Source organism: Xiphias gladius, chromosome 23 (assembly GCF_016859285.1).
Source record: "Xiphias gladius isolate SHS-SW01 ecotype Sanya breed wild chromosome 23, ASM1685928v1, whole genome shotgun sequence".
In the NCBI taxonomy this organism is placed as follows: domain Eukaryota; kingdom Metazoa; phylum Chordata; class Actinopteri; order Istiophoriformes; family Xiphiidae; genus Xiphias; species Xiphias gladius.
The window spans coordinates 7,006,940-7,030,136 of record NC_053422.1 but is presented as its reverse complement, the minus strand read 5'-3'; the positions used below and the strand labels follow the sequence as shown (position 1 = coordinate 7,030,136).

The window sequence follows — 23,197 nt, the reverse complement described above, 5'->3', positions numbered from 1 at the left end:
GAGTGAGATACCAAACGTCTCTAAGAGAGCCTTTGTTTGATTAGGAATAGTTACCTTGTCACCTGCAGCCCCATAAATTGAGGCAGATAAAAACTTCGCATTTAACATTTATTCTAATGGGCGCAAATTTATTGCACAACTAGCTGTATACACGTTTTCTTGGAAGACGTTTCCACTCACCAGGAAAATCATAGGTGTAACTGAAAACATCAAGAACGGCTCCACGGCATTTAAGTGTCCCAGTGAGCCGTGTCACTGAGCCAGCATTCATATAACTGGCACATCTGAATGAAACACAGCCGTAATTATTTTATCAGTTACACATGTGCTTTTCCTGCCAGGACATATAAAAATGTCTGCTGCGGTTTACGTGGCTTAATTCTGACAATTTCATCTTGATTACCACATGTGAAGCTTTCTACTTTAATTTCAGTGATCATACGCACTAAAACCATCAGCAAAACTATTCCATTAGCTGACCTTTTCAGGAATTGTATTATTCCTGCAATGTAATCATCAGTTAACCTTTTCATGGGATGAACATGTGAAAATGGTACGTCTAATTCTGATGCTGCTGTCACATACTTCTTTGTGAAGGCGCACAATCCCCTCATTGATTGGATGCTCATTATGTACCATTTATTTGAGAACTTGTGCTCCCCCTAATAAATTCTGACTGTTCTTGGCTTGGAGCCCAAGCATCTTTAGTTTCACTCGGATAAAAAAATAAAAATATATTTTTCTTTTATTCCCTGGAATTTTATCTGATAGTTTTATTTTTGCGCTTCGTAATATTAAAATAGCATACCAAAGGCTATAAAAAGAGTGAGCTACTTTCCCCTTAGTTTGAATTCAACATTAGAGATCTACAAGGTTCCCCTCCAGGGTGAGCAAAATCTCACTACCAATTAACTGGATAACACAGGAATCAATGACCTTTGACCTTGTTCTCTATTAAGGCTGCATTTCCCTCATGGCTGTCGACAGGGTTTGATGTTCGTAAAATAACAGCGTCAGCTATTGGAGGCTCGTCGGGGCTCATCAACCCTGGGCCCTCGGTATATCAACAACACTGTCCCCACGTTGCATGTGCGTGTTGTAGGGTATTATGCTATGACATGAATGTAACTCACACACCATCACTTGCCCAGAGGTGCTTGGGGATAAAGCCAGGCGCTCGGTCAGATGGCATTTGCTAAGCGGTTTAAAAGTGACAGGATACAAGTGAGGCAGAGGAGGTGACAACTTGCCTGACTCAGATGCACTTTACACCTGATGGCTTTGGCTTTTTAACTCGTTGATGATTGTTGAATGATGACTACTTGCATGGTGACTAATAAAGCTGCTACAGCGTTCAAACACTGAACTTTCTAGTAGTTTTAGCATAGTCAGGTATATCACTCTACTTTGCCTGTGGTTTCTCAGTTTGGAAAAAATTGCTGTGTATACTGTACGCTTACGTATTTGATTCATGGCAGGATGTCTAATGCATAGTGTATTATAGAGTTCAGGGTAAATCTAAAGTCCTTTCATCTTTTGTGTGGTAGCACGGAGTGGTTAAATGTTGGACGTAATGAGGAGATGAAGGCTGAAATGGGAGACATCTGTCAAATGATTCAACCTACAGTGTATTTAACGTGGAGCTCCCCTCTGCCGGGCTGCTTTGTAAATGATTTCCTGACCCATGATTAATACTACGCTAAAGTCCAGAACCGAAGATTCCCAGCAACAACAGCCGGTTCTTCGAAAACCGCTACTGCAGCACCCTATAATTATCAAAACATAACATGCACCCGTCAATTTGGCCTTTCCATCCATACACCGTGAACCAATTAGGGATGCTGGAGATGTCATCTGGATGGGGCTGCCGTATTTCCCCATCAGTCAGTGCTCAAAGACCCAGCGCAGTTAAGAATGACCTCAAGTTACAATCGATCCCCAGGCTGCACATCGAGATTTATAGGCAGTTGCCAGTTATGGGAGATGGATGGTTGCAGATGTGGGGACTCTGCAAAGTCTGTAGTGAATCTTCCAAGATTTCCTCTTGTAGATACAACAATAATATGACTTGATGGAAAATAGAACAGGACCGTAACACTTCCTTTTCTGGATCACGTTTGATGTGTGATGTTTCAGACTGCACAAGTTCTTCTGAGTTTTTTTTTGTGGGGATACTTTGATGTTTTCAAATGTAGATGTTCAGTTTTTCAGCAGACATCTGTCACACTCGGGGAAAGAGGATCTGTGCTTTATTTTTCCTGGAATGGCTTGTTCGTCATTAGTCTTCTATGTACAGGCACAGCTAACAATACGCTTGCAGCAAGGTGTGACCCATGCTTTTATTGGTGGACAATCGATACCAAAATGAAAAAATTGTCACAATATCCTTTGATTGTTCGGTGAGTGGGAATCAAAATGTTAGTTTTCCTTTGAAGGTAAGTTGAGATTCATGTATTTGAAAGTACTGCATATGCACTTAGCAACAGTGTAGACTAGGAATAGTGAGCAGTGATGGGAAACGACAGAGATAAGTAAAACTTCAAGACCGCTGTTGTAGCTGCCATTGGCAAAAGTGCTGGTTGAGATTTGAGACAGGGCCGGAGGGTTTGTAGGCTCTTGGGAGCAAACAAGTGTGACAGATGGAATTTTTCTCCCAATATTGAGCAAAACAAGTAGAAAGAAATCAAGTGAGCAAACATTCAAAAACAAAGTGGGAGAACATCCTTACATCCATTCGTCCTTTCTTTACCTGAAATCACTGAAGACTGTTATGACAGAACTTTTTTACGTGATCCTGTTGTATACAATCACTAATACTCAACGGAGGACTAAAAGGAATATTTCAACATTTCGGGGAATACACTTATTCGTTTTATTGTTGAGAGTTAGATGAGGAGATCAATGCTCCTCCCGTGCGCACGTGTGCTGAATATGTAGCTACAGCTGGCATTCTGCTAGCTTAGCTTAGCATAAAGAACGGAGAGAGGGGGGAACAGCTAGATTGGCTCTGTCAGAAAGTAACAATATCTGCCTACCAGCTATAAGATGAGAAAAAAAGCAACAAAAAGCAAACAACAACAAAGAAAAGACAGCCTCCACAGTTTCCATTGACAGAAGAATGTCAGGGACAAATCTTTTATCTGTGAAGCGCTGCACTGGGTTTTGATTTATTATTTCTTATGATTATGTGGAATGGCGGTGATGGATGCTCCATCTTTTCAGCTTTTCAGATATGCAGAGGTAAGGTCAAAGCTGCAGTTTATTAGAGGATAGTTCTGTGTTTTCATTAAATGAGTCAATGAGTCGTGTGTAGAGGAGGCAGACAGCCTCTGGTCAGAGGAAGTATCAAACTCCAAAAACATCAACTGACTTCAGCCAGTGAGATTTCTGTGTCGTTTGTTACTTTGGTGACATCTGTGGTGCTAAGTAACCATCGCTGACGTGTCCGTATTACCTTGTGTAATGTACTTCACGCTTCGGATTTTCTGTTAGAAAAGTTTGACTTTTACTCTTTTCTTTGTCTGTTCAGCCCACAGTGGCTGTTACCATTCATGCTAAGTACTCTTTCATTTTTGTAAGTATGTCGTAACAGGTCATGGCTTTAAAAACTTCTTAGTTGGGTGCTGGTTAAGAGTTTGTTTTTCCTCAGACAAAATGAATAAAAATGTAGTTTCTTGTGTTAAGTAGAGACACTTAAATTATACTATGATGCTGCGGTCTAGTCTGACTGAGGCAGCTTTGGTTTCACAGCGACGGAGGCAATGAGCAGAGGGGGCATGTGGGTGAAGGGTGGAGGCGTCAAGCGCCGGACTGTTGCTGCTCACATCCACGTACACACTCACGTATACACGAACACACTAAGAAACCAGACCAACTGCCCATGCTGTGTCACATCTTCTGCCAGGGCAGTGAGGTTTTCCTCTGCAAAGTAACACTGCACCGACTGAGGAAGGCAGTCTGTTTAATATTATAAAAACCACACTGGGAGCCGGTGGGTTTAAGCAGTAGCATCTGGCGTCACCGCAGATGCCTGCCAAGGGCGCACGTTAGATCAGAATAATTGGCCGGGACAGCAGCGTGAGATGGACAAATGGGAACCTCCTCCTGGGTGACCTGATGGCCAAGGGGGAGAATGAACACTGCTCATTGTCTGATAAGGAGCTTGTGGAATAAAAACGATACAGTCAATAAGGATTAAGGGAGATGTGCCTAGTAGTTAGGTTTTAAGGTAATGCTTGTAATATTAGGTTAAAAAGTGATATGACAAAAAATGAGAGTAACTCACACATACAAAAGACTTAGCAGACAGTTACAAATATACTGTAACAAGGGATCTTTTATAAATCATTTGCTCTCATACTCTTTCTCCCTGTCTCACACACAAACTTGAACTTACTGGCTCACTCCTTCATGCACAAAGCCAACAGATTCTGTGAGCCATGTTTCAGCTTCTTCACCAACACATTGAGGATGAAAAAACACTTTGGCAAACTAAAGTCTCCCTGATTCTCCAATTAACACTCCCTGATGGTTACCATCACCATCATTTTAATCCTACATTTAATCTACATTTTTGACTCATATAGCAGCCCAACACACTCATGATGTTCTTTCTAAAATGGGAATCCATCAATCATTGTTTGGAAAATTCATCGCAACACTGTTGCAGAAGTTCCCAAGAATGTGTTGGACTTGTAGGTCGCTTTGCTTTCACCTTCTGTCCAGTTCAGCCCAAACCAGCTCCACGGGGTTCAGGTCTAGAGGCTGTGCTGGTCTTCTATCCTGTGAAGCCACCGTCTAGTTCTGTTCCTCTACTGTTTTGGGTCATTATCTTGCTGTAGGATGAACCTCTGACCAGCCAGTCTGTCTTCCTATGTTCCTTGCCTTTTCCTCACCATTCTGATACCAATGTACAGTCCTACTTCCTGCGGTACAGTATTGTCCTAATAATGCATCAGAGGGTGTATTAACACAGTTTGTTCTGACACTGCCTTTGCAGATTTCTTAGTCCCTGAGAAAGGCCTGTTTTCTGTGAAATTAACATGACTTTCCGATGACCTTTTTTTTTTTTTTTTTTACCTTGGGGGTGGTCTAAAACTTTTTTGACCACCACTGTTTGCAGCTATGCAAAATCAGAGGCAGGGAAGTTCAGGTTTGGCATTTAAGATATTAATAAAAGATGATAAAAACTTAATTTTTGACCTATAGGGTCACACAAGACGGGGCACTTGGGCAACTCACTTGCCCTCTGATATGATAATAGTAAAATAAAATCAAAGAATGGAAGACAAAAGATGAATGAATAAATCAAGGTTAAAGTGAGATGCACCAAGTTTGAAACATCATCTCTTTTTTCACATTTCTATGCAGATACCATGTTGAAAGTCACAATAAAATGTGATAGTCCAAACTCCATATTGTAATTTTGCATATGTTGCATAAATAAATTGTTGAATCGCTCAGAGCTTACAACAAATTTGTAAATAAATAAATAAGCCAGTGTTGATCATAATAACCTTGTTATGCTTTCTAGCTCATCGTTTACTTTTTACAGCTAGCTAACACATCAAACGTTATGTAAAAGATTAGAAGTTTAGAGAAGGTTGTTAAACTTTCACTCACTTCATTTTCATTGTACTTCAAGTTTTACTGGGCAATTTTTTTAAGTAGTTAATTTAACGTAGGTTCTCTTGAAGTCTTTTTTGTGGATTTTCTGTAAGAGACTTGTAAAGTGCATTTAGAGAAATGCCATAAAGAGAAAAGCATTGGGTATCTTTGCTTTGGAACTCTGGTAAATGCAACCATCTGGAAATATACTTGCTATTTGTTTGTTTTTGTTTTTTTGACATTGTCTTCTCTATCTTCTTTGTTGAGTTTCTTCACTGTTCATTATTCCCAATACTGTACCTCCAATCAGACATGGAAGAATTTATTTTTGATGTTCATTACAATGAAATACACAAACAGTTGTTGCAAAAGTAGAGATAAATAACTTTGTCATACAGAAAATGGAAAACATCCATGACACAATGAAAATGTGAAATGACTAAAAAAAATGCAGGCTAATACTACTGAACAGTGGCACGTGTTGCAAACAAGACATTTTGGACCAAGATTTTCCCTTTCATTAAACAAATAAATATCTAATATGAACAATTTCAAATGTAGCGAGGATTGCTTGACAGTAGGTATTCCTGAAGCAAGCAGATTTGACACTAGTATTGCTTTGATGGGTCAAATGAAGTGTTGTAATGGACAACACCCAGCTGGTTCTACTTGTGCAACTTTTATGTTCTCCTTGAGAATCTTTGGTAGAAAAGGCACAATAGTACAGAAAAGAAATGTAAATGAAATATTTACACATAATACAGTCTCACGAGGGAGGCGTTTCAGTGATGCTCTGGCTGCGTTTTACCGCAGATTTAATCTGCGGTAAAACTGGGAAGACTGCTCATGAAAAAGAACCTTCCTTTGCCTTGATGGTAATAATAGAGGAGCAGAGGGAGTAAGGCAGCTGGAGCCAGCTCACTTATAGACATAAAAAAAAAAGTACTTGAACATAGAAGCTCCCATTTTCCATGACACTATCAGCCCACGCTGGCTGAACTATAAAAAAAGACCTCAAGAAGAAGAGGCAAAAATGCCTCAATGCTATTATCTCTGAGGAGCTAAAGAAAATAGTCTGCAGAGCACATAGGTAATAGTCCAGATCTGCTCCAGTGAATTTTTGTCTCTCTAAAATGCACTCAGAGCACACTATTGGTATTCCTCAGCGGTCAAGTCCATTCAGAAGTTTTATTAGATTCCAGTCTGTTCTGCTCCATCCAATTAGCAGAGGACAATAGGATAAAGGGAGAATCTTGTTAGCTCCCAGCGGAACTGGGTGAGATACAGAACGCTGCAACGGTGGCAGAGGTTCATTTTTTACATATCCCGCGTGATTCCAGTGGCAGCTATTACACATGTCGGAGGTCAGTCCCAGTCGTCTTTGCACACACAGGCACACTCCTCGTGGTGCTCCAAGGGCACATCAGTCATGGACTTCTGCATGCCCCTTCCGCCGCTTCGATGTTTCAACAGTAGAACCTGCCGAAAAACAGGGAGGCTTGAATTAACAGCTGGACATCAAATACTTACTATATGTAAAGCTTGCTGGGTGACTAGGTTATTCAGAAAGGAAGCCAGTTTTTATGTAACTGTGCATTCCTGAAAACGGACTATTTGTTTTTTTACCATGTTGCAAGATTTTCACTGAAGGCCCAAATGGTTCAAATTGAGTTTTGTAACCTGTGGCACAAAAACTATCATTTGTGTACAGAGTTTTGATAATACCGGCGACTTGGTCTCATCAGATGCTTAGATTTCTAGCTTTCGATCTTCAGTTTCCAAGCCTTACAGGTCACTGGCATTGCAGTTCATTTAAAGCTAAGTATCTTCTCCTTAGCTGACAATGAAATAAAATTACAATAATATTTCGCACTTTAATATCAAAATAGTTTTTTTTTTGTGGCACTGCAGATTAACTATTCGAATCATCAATTTGAAGTACATTGCATGGCAAATGTCACGGCAGTATAACCAATTACATTATGCTGTAACTTGTGTGCAATTGGAAATATTGGTTAAAGGGAAGGAAAGGCCACGGGATCAAAGGATATGTCCTGTAAATTTAATGTTTTGGTTTTTTTTCATGAAGAGTTATCTTGTATATAAAGTTGACAATTTGGCCCTAAGGCTGGTGCCAGAGAAAATATCGAATCGCTCAGAAGGGTCTACTAACGTTGCCAATCATGGTCTTTGCTGCTAGTAGGCAAAAAGGTTCTAGATTTCTTTGAACATACTAAACTGCAACATCCTCATGTTTCCTTACTTTGGCAATATCTATAAACTGCCCTGTGGTTTTTGTTGGCATGAATTTCACATGTTTACAATCAAACACCATGATGTCTGTTTTCAATGGATCTTCTTCTATTGGTTTTTCTGGTTGGGTTTCTGTAAGCATCACTTTGTCTCAGAACTGTATGTAAATTAGAAATTTAATGTAGTAAAATGGCAATAATTCATAAATAATTCTTTATGATTTAAGCCCTGGAATGTTTGATTTCCTTTTCTTGAAAAAAGTAGGTAAATGTATTGTTGTTTTATTATTTTTCTAAAATAAGTGGCTTTCAGGTCATTTTGTGGTCAAACGTGAGAAATTATTTAGAAGATGAGCGTCACCATTGTGTTGCTATTTTGACATCTACCTCATGGTATTTCTTGGTGACTCTGGTGGGGACACACTGACAGTCGTAGCAGCGGTGGGAGCAGCAGGTACAGTTTCCACCACAGCGCTTCACCAGGAGGCAGCTGGGCCAGAAAATGGCATCTGTCCTCCTCAGCTCCTCGCGCAGGGACACAGAGAAGTTGCGCGGAGTGCAGCTGTACAGTCGAACTTCCTCTCTCAACAGATTGAGATCAGCCCCTCCTCAAAGACACAGAGAAGACAGGGTCAGGATCGCTCATTTCCAAAGAAACTTCCCCCGCATTTTCTCACATTCTTTACAGCACAAATAGCACTTTTAAGCAGTTTGAGGCTTTTCTAATATTAAACACATTTATATGTCTATATCTAACTATTGTATTGAATTTTAAACAGTTCCATTACATTCTTGACTACTGTATTTAGCTTAGAATTGGTTCATGTATAATTTAAAAATGTCCTACCTTTGGCTTTCTTATTATGGATGAAGGATTTCCCCAGAACCTGCCACGTAGGTTTGTACAACTCTTCCATATCCACCTGCCATCGCTCTGGCTCCAGGTACTTCATGACGTCCTCCACGGTGCTCAGCTCCGCCACAGCCTCTGACAGCTCCTCGATACCCTGCAGGGATGGAGGGAGAACTGCAGGAACTTCTGGTTCTGACACACTCTGCAGGAAAACCAACAGATGATGAAGAGAGACGTAGCAGAAAAGCCATTTGAGCAAAAAAGACGGCGTTTATCTATAAAGTTACAACAGAAAAATGTGGGTTAGATGTAGGTTTCTTCAGCTTTTGAGGGACTTGCACACTGAAAAAAGTCTTCCCTTTTCTCTGCCGGAAGATTATATTCCGCTTGTGTGCCACGGAAATCTCCTGTTAGGTAAAACTCTCTCAAACTTCATGAAGTTTGCCATGCATGGCATGCACTTTCCACACCCAAAACCGCCTCATTGCACCAACAGCCTCAGGAGACTTACGTCCTAGCCACTTTCTGTGACATTTAAGAGCTTGTAAGCTGGCTCTGGGTTACGAATACTAAAACAGGGAAAATTACACAGAAGGAACAACTTTGTAAACATTGACAAGATGTGTTTTATGCGTACGCTGCGGAAAACTGTTAAGGTATAAAAAGAAGGGAAGTTTGACTTTGCAATGGCACATTTTCTGTCATGATGAAAAAAAAAAAAAAAAGGGTTTAAATTGGGTTCAGGCTCATTAACTGCTACAGTGGTTTTGGATCTGAGTTGAGTTAAACAGAAACCATGACGGCCCGGGCCAGCTGGGGCCCGATTTAAGCTCTATGTTTTAGACCTGGTAATGTGTGGCAGCACTGTGACTAGAGCCCCTGAAGATCACAGACAGACCGATATTTGGCGAAGCATTCCTGCCTTGATCAATGCGCTAGATAAACACTCCGTCACAGACAAATTCATATTTTAATAAAATATTAGACCTGACAGCTCAGTTTTCCCTGTAATAGGTGTGCCGGAGTCTGGTATTCTTCGTGTAAGGATGGGACACCATTTATAAGCAGCAGTTGTGAAGAAATAGCAGAGTCATTGTGAAGCTCAGTTCCAACAAGGTTCAGATTGTACCGACTGCACTGTATATGAACTGCTTCCACGCACTGAAGTCGAGAGGCCAAGTGAATTAATGGCATCATTTTTTAAGTTGTCAGATGTGATCACATCTCTCTCAGCTCCTCTGCTCACTTTGCATAACAACATTTGTCCCTGAAGTTCTCGCAGGCAGCAGTTCTATTTGTTTCAAGCTCCCAGCTCCCCAGGCTACAGCGTGCAGTCACAGAGAAGATTGATACCTGGGGTGTTGGTCTTCCCACGGGAGAAGGGGCTAATCTGTTAAACCTTTCAGTCCTGTGACGCTGCGTTTGTCCAACACGTCAGCTCGCTGGTCTCTCTAATCTTTTGTGACTGACAGGTAGAAGGCAACATTGTGACACTTACAAAAAAATGCAGCTTGTGGAGCATTGAAAACACTGGCTGCTGGCAGCTGGGTCTTAAAGCTTTTGGGAAGGCAGAAATGTTTGAAAAGGGAAAAAAGGATTCCGGGAATCTGTATCTTCCCTTTGATGACTTACAAGGAAGAATTAGAAAGGAATCCAGTGAGAAATGGGGGCTAGAGGAGAAAAAGCCATATCACTGACAGAGCAAGGATTTGTGGTTAGATTATTATTTACTACTTACTACAGATGCTAAAAATGTTTGTATTCGTGGCACTGTAAAACCACTTGGACAAAAGTTATCCATCAAAGAGTGGCAAAATTGAAATAAAATTTAATTTCAGTGTTTTCTTCTCACAAGAATACAGATATCGAAACCGCGTAGTATTTCCATAGAGATACCATTAAAATACTCCAGAGTAAATACAGCGTGCTTCAGCTGGGTACCAGTTGAGACAGCAGAGATATTTACGGTGGATGTAGTCCCTTTTTTTTTTTTTTTACCTGGGTAGTCAAGTGTATTGGTATTTTCACACTGAATAATAGGTGTCCAACAGGAAACACCCCTAAGATTTACTGACAGCATGAGTCCACGTAAAATACTCAGAATCCAAGAATCCAATCCCCTTTGGCGTAGACTTTAAAATAAGATGCCAGTGGTTTGACATTGCTGCACCACAGGCTACAAAAACACAGCTGATGCACAGCTGTGTTCATGCCACAGATCTGACTCATTGTAATGAGGCTGCCTTTATAACCACTGAGCATATCTTTGGTTTATTTGGCACCTACTGGGATAAACAGACAAAAATATGAGAGAAATATTTATCAAGAAAGGACCGGTCATACGGCGCCATGGAAGTATACAGTACGTAAGAGAGAACTGAACAGCCCTTTCACTGAGCAGGAGCCATTAACAGCTTGTGAATATCGACGGTGCAGCACTCCCCAAATTAGTGGCGCTCTGCGAGCTCGGCTTCAGATGGGGAGGCCGGGCAATCCTTCAGAGACACATCAAGATGGTGTGAGCAAAGCTATGAGTAGCGGATGAGAACTCCCGTTTAAGAAATTCAGGAACAAAGGTCTTTGATGGACCACCAACTTCAGCTGGCATGACCTTAGAGCAGTGTCTGTGTGTCGAGTTTGACACATAAAGACTTGATGTATGAGCACATATATTGGAATGAGTTAAAAAAAAAAAAACAATTGTCAAGTAGAGAAAGAGTACAAAGGGCTTTCAAAGTAGGCTCGGGTAAAGCGCAATAAATGATTCATTGTAATTCTAGATAATGATAGATTGATGATCGAAAAGTTTAAATGGCGAATATTGGAAAGCTGTTTGTAATAACCACAACTCACAAGGTCTTCATTTGTTGTCATTTTTGCGTTGGTAAGACGATTTCAAGAACGCACAAAGAGAAAGGTTTGAAGCAGAGTGATTGGAGTGACTATCAACAAAGGCTCGGAGCGGATTCAAAAAAACAGGATGCTTATTTCACACAGCACAAAATGTGGAGATGACAGATGCGGCTTGTGCCCACCGAGCCCTCAGGTCAGTCCAGGTCCTGGTGCAGCGTCCTGTGTCTAAGTGTCTTATAGTATGAAAACAAACTCTCTAGCATAGGAAAAAACTGCCTATTTCCTTTAACCAAAAGCTCAGACACTGGCAAGTACATAGATTTCACAGGGAAAAGAATTTCCTGAATCCAAGTGTCCCCTGCATAAATACAAGCCACTGTGCGGTAGCAGCGTTTCAAGGACTGGGGTCGACATGGTGCCGTTACAAATTAGGCTTCTTGTATGTAAGAGGTTCGCAGCAGCACAACATAAAATTTAAAATGTATTTTTACATATGATTACAACCTTTTGTTCTGGAGTTGATTTTGAAATGCTCAAGAAAATACAGTACTCTGATGATAAATATTGAGCCGTCTATGACTGGGCGACTCTAGCTCAGGTGGCAGAATGGGTTGGTTAGAAATTGAAGGGTTGGTAACTGAATTTCCGACTCCTCCCCTGAAGTTCCCCTCAAAAGACGCCAAACCTCAAATAGACCTAATGTGGGAATGTGGGGCAATAATGTAAGTCGCTTGTAATGACTAAACTATAATCTTTTTTTTTTTTTGCATAACTTTCCTAAGAAATATGCTAAAATCACCAGAAGTTGGAACTTTCACTCTCTCTGAAGTGATGCTAAGTCTTTAACCTTATAGGGACACATTCAACCTGGTGGCAGTTTAGACTTGAGGTATTAAACTCAAACCCAGACTGGCATCTGCCTTAATAAAAGGAGTTAACCTGATAAATGCTGATCGTGTCAACCTTTTATGAAAAAAATAGCTGAGCCTGCAGCCCAAGGCAGGCTGGGAGATTGTGGGCGCTTTTTAGAGGCACAGTGGAGTGTTATGTCCTCTGGCCAATCATCTCAGACATTTTCAGTTGTGAGACTACAATAGAAGCAGATAGCAGACATTATATACATATATATATATATATATATATATATATTTTTTTTATGTGACTTGACACAGAAATCTCGTAATGTACCTCTTATCACTACCGAGCTCTCTGAGCCCCCCCCCCCCAAAAAAATAACCTGGTTTTCAAGCTGTGATTACCTCATTTCCATTTCCCTTTGTTCGTATGAAGCACAGCCACATGATTTTATTTCTGGTAACTAAAATGACAGGTTCAGCTAACTATGTTGAGATGACAGTTCTGAAATAGCATCTTGGGAGAACCCTGGAAAACAATATCTTCTCTTTTACATGAAGCTGCAAACCACTTCCTTGCACAAGAGAGCTTTGAGTAAGCAACACGGTCTGTTGTGCGTGAAAAAAGTGTTATTTTCTCTCACTATACGCCACATGCTGCAATTGAGGTTGGTGTAAAAACAGACTTCAATTTCTTCATGCCAGCAGTAAGATTCCTGCATGGCTTTGCCAGTCTTTACCATCTGCTTTAGCTAGGACTTTAGTCCCTACTTCCTCTGTCCTGTCTCCCTCTTTGCAAGTCTCCCTGTTCCCATTCAACTAGTACAGCTTAGCTTGTGCTGTTATCCAGGCAAACACAACACGAGGGATTTACATCCAGAGAGTGTAAAACTCTTTTCCATGCATTAAAACATACCAAGCCGGTGGAGTGATCTTCACGCCAACCAGTGCAGCTTAATTCTGGGCCGAGACCTCACAGAGACATGGATGTATGTTTTCTTTGCTCCTTTAACCCACGGCTCCCACCACTCAACATCCCTCACACTCTGTTTCAAAAGACTCCCTCTCTGCTGTGTTTTAACAACCTCTTTGCCTCGGCCCTTTCGCTTTCCCCAAAATCTCTTCCTATGAATTACAGACCAGCTCTTATTTTTTCCCCCCTTCCATTCCATGGAAGTGCTGGGGGAGGAATTATTGCTTGTTTAAATATAAACTAAAGTGCTGGCCCCTGCGTGGCACGAGGTTTCAGTAGCTGCTGGTTGACCACAGAGGAAACAGAGTGCTGCTGTTCTAGCATGCTCCCTCTCTGTCAGAGGAAGGTTCAAAGCGAAGCCAGACTGAACGTGAGGAGGCCAACGCTTCCTTTTCCCCCCTTCATGGTTTCCACACCTTCTAGAGTTGGAACATGAAACACAAACTCGGCCTCCTGTTCCATCCAACAGTCAGAGGCAGACATTTGAACGCAGCAGCAAAATGCTTTCGTTCTGTTGTAAACAAATTAATTCGAGTTTAAGATTCCCTAACATCCTTAATATTTTTTTAAAAGTATTTCAGAAAAAATATTAAAGGTATTAAATGTTGCTGTCCTGTGAAAACCATTTATCTAGTAAACTTCAACTTCCTTGAGGCCGAAAAACAGCCCCATCCCAATGCATTTTTATCTAATTGGTACTTTTTTTTTTTATGGTTTATTTAAGAAGTAGTTGAGTTTTCTCAACCCGGAAGAGAACACTTAATCCTCCAGTTTTTCTGAAATATTCAGAATTAGGTCAAACGTGGTTCCCTGCGCACGGCGTCGAAGGTAACGCCTGGGAATACAGTTAATCCTTTAATCATATAGTTGAGCCTGTTTAACGCCGACGCCGTTTTTCATCTGACCTTATCACCAATTTCAACACTAACCCTCACATAATCATTAAAGTATTAATCCAATATGTTCTCATATAGATAACTGTTTAAGAGGGCTGGATATCTAACCTCAATACTTTTTTGTACAAAGTGAAATGTGAAAAGCGCTTTCTTTACTGACTCTATGATCAGATTATTCTTTAATTAGTTTAAAAAACTGCCAATTTTAGATGTATTTTTATTGTATAATTCTTATAATATTATTATATTATTATGAATTTTAATTGGGCTTTTTTTTTTTAATAAAAAGGGTTTGTGAGTAAAACAAGTTAACATTTCTGAAAATCAGGTACACATGTTTGCAAGTTATCCAACTAACATTGTCATCATATTGTCAGTTAGTCTAATTGTATAATTATTATTCTGCTCTGTATGTTTTGTAAATACAGAAAACATTTGCATGTCTGCCCTCCCTGGAGGAGAGATCCCTCTTCTTGATGTTTCTTCCTTTATTGTTTGATTTGAAGGCAGCTTTTCACTCTTAAGACATCTGTCTTAAGAGTGAAAAAATTTTGAGGAATAAAAGAATCAAAAATCTTTTGAATCAAAGAATTCAATGTGACGGAGGGACTGCAAATCACCATCAGTGTCCTCAGCTGCCTACTTGTGCTTGTCAGATTTCACAGTGCTGCGGGCCATTAGGGATTAATGGGAAGCAGAGCTGTTTACTTAAAGCAAGTGAACAGAACTAAAACATGACAGGTTAAAACATGGCAGTTGTCTCTTCAGTTGATCTGTAGGCTTTTGTCAGTGAGGGGAGCAGGGGCGAAGGGATTCTGCGTGTGTGTGTGTGGTCTGAAGACCAGGACGAGGAAAAAGCCAGAAAGTGAAAGAGAACGAACAACAAGAAAAGAAGGATGGATTAAGACAAAGACAGCCAGATTTACACAGGCAAAGAAGTCTTTTTTTTTTTTTCTGATGTTTGACTTTTACAGTAGTTATGCAAGCACACTGTTGGAAGCAGATCTGCTCTGGAGGCAAAATATAATCTGACCGGTTCCGTGTAAAAGTCAATGGGTGGGGCCAAAGAACTGTAGCGTTTCTGGTAAGGCGATGTTGAGCTAGCCCAGCTGGATGTTGACCTCTGAACATCACACGTTACAAATAGGGCTGGCGCTTTACTCACTGACGGCCTGTAGGGCCTCGGTTGCGAAAGCAATTGCCCAATCACAGCTTCGTAGGGAAGACAGGAGGATGGAAACGCCGTCCTGCGACAGAGCTCGCTGGTTAGCTAGCTACGTTAACGCAAAGTAGCGACGGGAAATTGGCCACAACAAATAGCAACTAGCGTGGCTGTAAGTTGACTTAGAGACATAACAATTTCTACTACTGTATTTTGGCTCCACCCACTGATATTTAGCTAATGTCTTTATTTTATTTTATTTTATTTTTTTTTTTTAGTCATACACGATCACACTTGACACACAAACTTCATGGCTACAATCGTTGTCTGTGTCTTGTGCTCTTCAGTATCCCGTGATGTACTGAGGGAGTTTAGAGCGAGTATAGGCTTATTGGATTAGTGTCTGCCAAAAGTCTAAGAGGTGAATGGAAACAAAGTTTAATGAGGGATGGAACTAGTGATTATAGTCTCTATAACAGGCAAAGACAAGTGAAAGGGAGAAACACCGGGGAAAAACGGAAAGAAACGCTGGTTACGTTATGTCATATATTTCAGTAGTAAGTACGGAGTGAAAACGGGGGTATCTTTGCGAAGTGGGGTACTGTAAAAACACATTAAAAAGGTATTACTTTTGAGCCACTGTATGTGATGATAAAATGTGAACAGAAAATGAAACAGACAGACACCAGCCTGACAATTTTCCACACAAAAAGCACTTTTATCTCTTAATTCCTACTTTCATTTCAGGGGCATGAATGGATCCCCCTGGGGGTCAGAGGACCTCTTTGTGAATGTGAGGCTACTTATTTTTCTCCATTTCAGTCTCAAGCAACACCACCTGTGACACCGAGACAACTCGTCTGTCAGACTTATCTGACTGGATCTATAGATGCACTACGAGTTCAGAGGGTATATTGTTTTATATAGAACAATAATGGAGAACATAACAGTTATTTAAAAGTAGAATCCATAGTAGCCAATGAGAAAATTACAGTTTGAGACATTAGAAGTGATTATTGAAAAACTTCTGTAACTTCTGAATCTGTAATCTGTAGCTCGAGGAGGTAGCATATAAGCAAGTGTACTTTTGATATGTTTGTTGCTTTCAAATGTATTAGAACTATTCCATGGTCTATTACAGAAAAGTCCTGTCTTAATTCTTGAAGGAGAACTCAGGTATCGCTGTAGTTTTGGCTCCCATACCTATACGTTGGCATCTTGGATTATACAGTATAATCATACTCACCACTGTCATTGCAGAGATTGTGAACGTTTTGGTTTATAAGAGATGTCCTGGCTTTTGTGTATCTTCATAACATAAAAATAAATGACTGTACAGATGTTCAACACAAGTCCTCCCCAGTGCTGCTTTAAACCTTGGAAACATCAAGGCAGGAATGGATGATTGCAAATTACGGGACAATGTTAAGCAACACGCAAATTATGTTAATTGTGCTTACATGGAGAGGAATTGCTTACTCCCATGGGAACTCCCTGAGGTTGGAGATAGAGGCAGAGAGATGCTATGACAACTAAGTGCTCAACCTCTCTCAGCGCACACTTTTTAAAATTACTGACCATTGATACTGTACTTACCACAGGCAGGAGGGAATATTGGATGCAGAATCCCGGCTCAGAGGGAAAGTACTCATCAGAGATGAAGCGGATCCTGATCTGACTGCCCTTGGAAGTGTAACTAGTTGGTACCGACTGTGACCCGCACCAACGACCCAGGATGGCCTTCTCAGTCAGATCCTCTATCTCCACAAAGTCGTACCTGGTAGAGTTAGACGGAGAAAGCGCAGGAAGAGATTATTTTGGTCTCTAAGATATCGCTTGTTATTGGGTCCACTCCGAGACTGTTCCGTTATCATGGAATTGTCTTTATTCAAGTTGCACCACAGCTTCCAGCTACTACAGGCTTTGAGTGAGCTTTCATATGCATGCTAGTTTTTGCGGTTGTAATTATGTCTTGGCTTGTTAAGTCTGTCAGCACTTTTGATGTTTGCCATGGTGCTGTCTGCTCAGCTCTGCCTTGCCCTTCGGAAGGTGAGATTGTTAATATCAATAAAGCTGCCCAGGGAAATAAAGGTTTAACCTCATCAAAAATAAAAAATAAAATAAATATCTTCATCAGCAGGTTACAGTTTCTCAGTGTCGGAGATGAGATTTGTCTCTGTTATTTACTGCCTGAATTAAATGGATGAAAATGAACTGAAGATTGCCAGTGTATTGAGGACAAATCTCAGGTTGGTTGACAGTGCAGCACAAGCGGCTGCTCTCACTGTTCAGTGGTTAATGTCCACTGATGCGGCCTTCCGACAGGCCTATTACACCGGTGCTACCTGTTGTCATTGAAATAGAGTCTCATATTAAACCTTGAGTTTGTTACACTACTGTATGTTGACTGTGGGAAAGCTGCAGGTCTGTTTTCTTGGACTCCAAAACAAATTCTCAGTTATCTGCAAAACTCACTTTGTAAATCACTGAAATTAAATGACCATTGTTGGGTAATCATTGTAGCCTCGTAGGTTTAGATATACAAAAAAAAAAAAAGTACAGTATGAATAGATCTATGAAAGCATTTTTCCAAACAGTTCTGCAGTTATGTGCTTTTATTTCTTAACTTCTGTTGTATCGAGTATTCAGAACTGTATTTCCATTTTCACTGTCAGCAAGTCCTTTTCAGTAACCATAGAAAGAGTCAATGTAATTGGACTGCAAAAGACATTAAATTACACAGTTATTTTCCTGGCTACAAGCATAACAATCACTGAAAGTCGCAGAAGAAGCCATTGGTAGCTGAAAACCAAACATTGTATCTGCCAGAAATACCATACATTTTTTAAATTAATAGTTATTTTTAACACAATAACATAAATAATACTAAGTTTTAACATACAGCTTTCAATTATTTAGTCTCATGAATGCCACTCAACAAAATGATATCATAAATTTCATTTGAGAAAAAATAGAAATAAAAGCACCATTCTGCTTGTTTCGGGGATCAAACTTTGCGACCCTGTAATTACATGACAGTCTCTCTCCCCGCTGGCCACCCTGCCAACCCATAATACCAGTAAACATTATGAAGTGCAGAAGCGTATGGCTGGGCTCCAGGCTCCTTTGGCGTGCCAAGGCTAACATCGACCAACCTCAGCACTTAAGACACACAGTTCAGGAGTTCAGCCTTTATTATTTATACCTGTGTGTGTAACCAGTGGCTGTGCTACATTGAATATGGCCTTGTTTCACTGACTCTTTACAGTCTGGGATTAATCACTTTGCCATTTGCGTCAACAGGCACGCTAACCTCTCATTCAGTGCTGCCAATTCGGATATTTGGATTTCAAAGACATTGTTTACATTTTGCACAGGGCTGACAGATTCAGTTCAAGCTGGTTTCAATAAAACAACATAGAGGGACATGAGCAAGACTAAAAATGGATTTTCTCTGATGTTAAATAAACTTAAGGGGAGGGGGGTGTCGATAGATTTATCGACTCTGCTGCCTTTGATTTGGAGAGTTATACAGGAAGTTTGTAATCTGCACAAACAAACTTATTGGGAAAGGTAAATTGAAACTCTTCTTTTGAAAAACCATATATTCACGGTTTAAATGTACAAATGTTAGACAACTGCATGAACCTGTAAAACATTCATATATGTACATAAATCCTGACCAGACTGGCATGAAATGGTTTTGGAAAAGGATAACATATCAGTTTAGCTTCCTCCTGCTTTCTAGCTGGAGTTCAGGGAAGAGAGAAGCTTTCCTCTCCAAAACTCAGCCCTCAGACAGCTCCAGAGCTTTGACAGATGGCTCATCAATAATGCAGGACGCCCTGATCATTACACATCGCCATGTGTTCAGAATCACCATGTCGAACAGCGGTTTCTCAGATTTACAAATGCGCTGACATATATACCAAACTGTACGTACAGTCACGGTGAACAGGAGCAGAAAGGCAAAGGAATCTTGTACAGTATGTGGTACTACCAGAAAGGATTACCTTCCTGCGCACTGCAAGGAAACCGTGTTTAATATTCACAAAGCTTTCTTCTACATAGATTTCTCCTTGTGCATTATTAATAGATACAATTTCTACCACGGAGATGACGCATATTAGCTACACAAACGTTGTTTTTTTTTTTAGCCCTTTCCTTTCAGACTGAAGACAGGGAGCATAAATGCCTTTCTGAGAACAGTCCTATCTGTGAGCCGTCAAGCACGACTCTGCTGCCATGCCAACAGCAGCAAGACCAATCCCTCTCCAATATGCCTCTCCTCCAGTGGATTTGGTAAGAATGCTTTTCATCGTGCCACAGACAAACAGAATAGCAGATGAGCATCTCAGCTACGCAGCCTCCCTCTCATCTTAGCAGAGACTTCTCGCTCCAGGCTTGCTACCGGAGCCGAACACATCTCCCACTGTTGTTTGTTTTATCACCGGCCCTTTCTGTGAATCACTGGACAGGAGATTACCGTCGTGTTTATTTGCATCACACATTGCAGTGACACAAGCGTAAGAGGAGGGCTTCACTAACATTGTGTACGAATGTCTAATGCTGTAACACCACTGCTATGAAGGTCTACCCGGAAATATTGTGAATAAATGTTTAAACACTCATGAAAGACAAAGTAGATATGCAGACTAGGCCAAAGGTTTACGTATGTGAGTGTGTGTATGTGGGACAGGGAGAAAGTGAGTGCGTGTTTGAGTGAGAAAAAAAAACACAAGCAGATAAACTTGTGAATGTGCATCTGTTTCTGCTAGTGACTGCATGCTGCACTCATTTGTCTGCCAACCCTGCCAAGAGTGTGTATCTTGAGATCTGACCAAAACCTGTTGGGCCCCCGGTTGGAGGGGGCGGCGAGGAGAGTGAAAAATGCGAGAACTGGAGCGGTAGACACGGCGATGACCTGCATGACCCTGGAAAAGGATGTTGTTATTGTCTCTCACCCCTCTCCCTGAGGACGCTGACTAGTGCAGTCTTGTGAAGGCAGGATGGTGCAAAAGCTGTCAATCTGCACCCTGCCCCACTGCGGAACTTTCCCTCACGGGTTTTTGACAGCAACAATAACCTCATTCGACAACGGCAACGCGGCCCACCTCAGACGTGTGATGGAGGGCTCCGATTACCTGCACTCACATTCTGATTTTTAGTTTGACTGACAACGACCAAGAAAGCCACGATATGGAAGGTGTAATGTGGAACCGAGGCATGAATCCTGGATGGCAGCACGATACAGCACTTTAGAGAGTTGAATCAGCTGCGACCCACCTCTTACAGACCAGACTCAGTCAGAATCGCAAAAACTTCACTGATCAATGTAATTGAATGCACAGGAACTGACACTCGAACAGAGGCATACTGATTCATGACCACATATTCCTTTAATTTCCTAGATTCAGTTAAAAGATACATGTTCTTCCAGTGCTGCCAGGTCCATCATCTAATCCTCGGTAGCTCTGTAGAACACTGCTATGGCTGTTATTCACCTTGCCATCCATTAGGGGGCTCTCAAGGAATGACGAGTGAGGTCACCCTCCCCCAGCGCCTCTCCACCTTCCCCTGATTGGGCTCCTCCATGCTAACCAGTCAGTTGTGATATACTGACAGCAGGGCAGTGAGCATAATGCACCGAGAGTGAATCGATTGTTGGGGCTTGGAATCCCTATTTAAATTCAATAGAAACAGAGGCGAACCCAGGCAGTAATTGAGAGTGAACTCCTCAGCAAAGTAGATGATGTAGTGTATGTATATGTGCGTGTTTGTGTTTATGTGTTGCCAGTCAGAGGGTGAAGCACGTGTCTTTCGAACAATCACGTGAGCAGCTAAAAATATCGACTGAATCAAGTAAAATATGCCGGTCTGAACTACGTCATGATGGTGTCTTGGGCAAAACAAATCACTCTGCTGCTGGGTTTTCAATATTCACGAGCTGCCACAGCAGACCTAAGGCAATTTCACAAATGGCCACACTCTGACTCTAAATCTTTAAAGAGGGGCTACAACACAGGAAGGACACATCTTTATCTCAGACCAACACGTATCTGGCATACCAGCTGGGGTAGATCACATCTGATGAGAGCTTGCCAAGCAAGCGGAGGAAACTCTTAATGAAAGACTGCGCACATTACTGCTTCTGACTGCTGGCGTAGGTTATTCTTCATTCATTAATGTATGTTCATGTAGTCTGTCAGCATAGAACAGCCGATAAGATCACCAACCATTTGACCATTGCCCCACAAATCAAGTGTGATCTTTCTTCATGAGGCAGAAAAGAAAAAAATGTATTTTGATCTACCTGTATTTATACAGAGATACTAGTGTCAATGTATTAGCAATGCTCTTACTTGCATATGCCATCTTCAGGGTCCTCCAGACCAAACCTCTCATCAAAGCTGAGCTGGATCCTCATGTTGCTGGGTGCCACTAGTCTCCAGGTCAACGCAGTATTCCTGGGATAAGTGTTTGGGAAGTCTGGGCTGTGGACCATTCCCTCTCCGGACACTGTTATAATCTTCTCCTGATGGGAATCTTGCACTCCTAAAACAGAAGCCAAACACAACGAATAAAGCATGTAATTAAAGTGATCGGTACGAATATATTCAAATAGCACAGGAGTAATCAATAATCGAAATTTGACTAAAGATGACTTGCTTGAGACAAGCTGCACACTAAGCTTATAATTTAGACCATAACCAACCTAACACATGGTGGTCAGTTAAAAAGGTGATGATTCCTTCTGGCAAATCTTTGAATGACCTTTAGGCTACATATTTATGCAACATACTGTACACAGTTACATAAAAACATGCAGCCATATCAAAAAGCTTTCTGAGGCTGTTTACCCGTTGATTAGCTACAACCTAATTTTAAAAGATCTCAGATAAATTAAAAGCAATTAAAGAACACTTACATTTATTGATATATTATTTGTTATATTAATTGATTCCAGGATTTAAAAAATTGCTTGCGAGACATGGGACAGGGATTCTTTGCATTTTCTTTCCATTTGACCCCATGGTGCCCCATGAAAGGCAGTCTGGACCTGAAGCTGAGTCACTGGTATACAATCATAAACTTGTATGGTGCCATTTTATCTGCATGTATATGGTCTTGTGTTTAACTGTGTGTTGTTATCACGACTCCATGAATCTAAAACATTAGCTCAAAGGGAACATGGCCTGATCGGTTTCACCAAGCTCCTCTCATTAAGCCATTAATGCCCTTTGGGACCATTGACTGCCGGGTTTTAATCACAACGATGAAGCTTGTCACTCAGTCCCTCAGGGCTCCATCACGCCCTGTCACCTTCAGGGGAAGAACTGCCAGGCTACCACCACCTGAGCTTCACGACCATTGCAATAACAACAGCCTGAAGTCCTTCTGATTACAGGACCGTTTACGGTACAGTAATGGATCAAATGTAAGTACGCCAGAAGACAGATTTATACTATTTTCATGTTTTAAGCAATTGAATTGATACAAAGTAGCATACTGAGACTACATTAAGCATCAATATATAATCGCTTTATTCATCACCATTGCAACGCAGTCTGAAATGCTAGTTTTTACCTAAAATATAGTATAATACAAATACTCATTTTTGTCAAGCCTAGCTTAGCGAAAGTACATGATGTAGAAGGAAATAGCTAGTCTTAGTGATATGTGAAAACATTATGCCTTTCAGCAAATCATTTACATTTGTTTCTTGTTAGCTCACATGCTAGTACCA

General features: G+C 41.0%; 1 protein-coding gene across 5 annotated transcripts in view; it reads right to left on the bottom strand.

Moving 5' to 3' along the window:
- Positions 1-5,913: 5,913 nt before the first annotated feature.
- pdgfc (platelet derived growth factor c) overlaps positions 5,914-23,197 on the bottom strand; it is a 44,906-nt gene continuing 27,622 nt past the window's right edge. For 3 of the 5 annotated variants that reach the window (XM_040120827.1, XM_040120828.1, XM_040120826.1), the window contains 5 exons: positions 21,813-22,005; positions 17,047-17,227; positions 8,707-8,914; positions 8,247-8,467; positions 5,914-7,086 (listed from right to left, as the gene is read on the bottom strand). In XM_040120827.1, the coding sequence (XP_039976761.1) occupies positions 6,973-7,086; positions 8,247-8,467; positions 8,707-8,914; positions 17,047-17,227; positions 21,813-22,005 (917 nt within the window). In that variant the 3' untranslated portion in view covers positions 5,914-6,972. The remainder of the gene's footprint in view (positions 7,087-8,246; positions 8,468-8,706; positions 8,915-17,046; positions 17,228-21,812; positions 22,006-23,197) is intronic. The other 2 variants (XM_040120829.1, XM_040120830.1) reach the window with 2 other exon arrangements.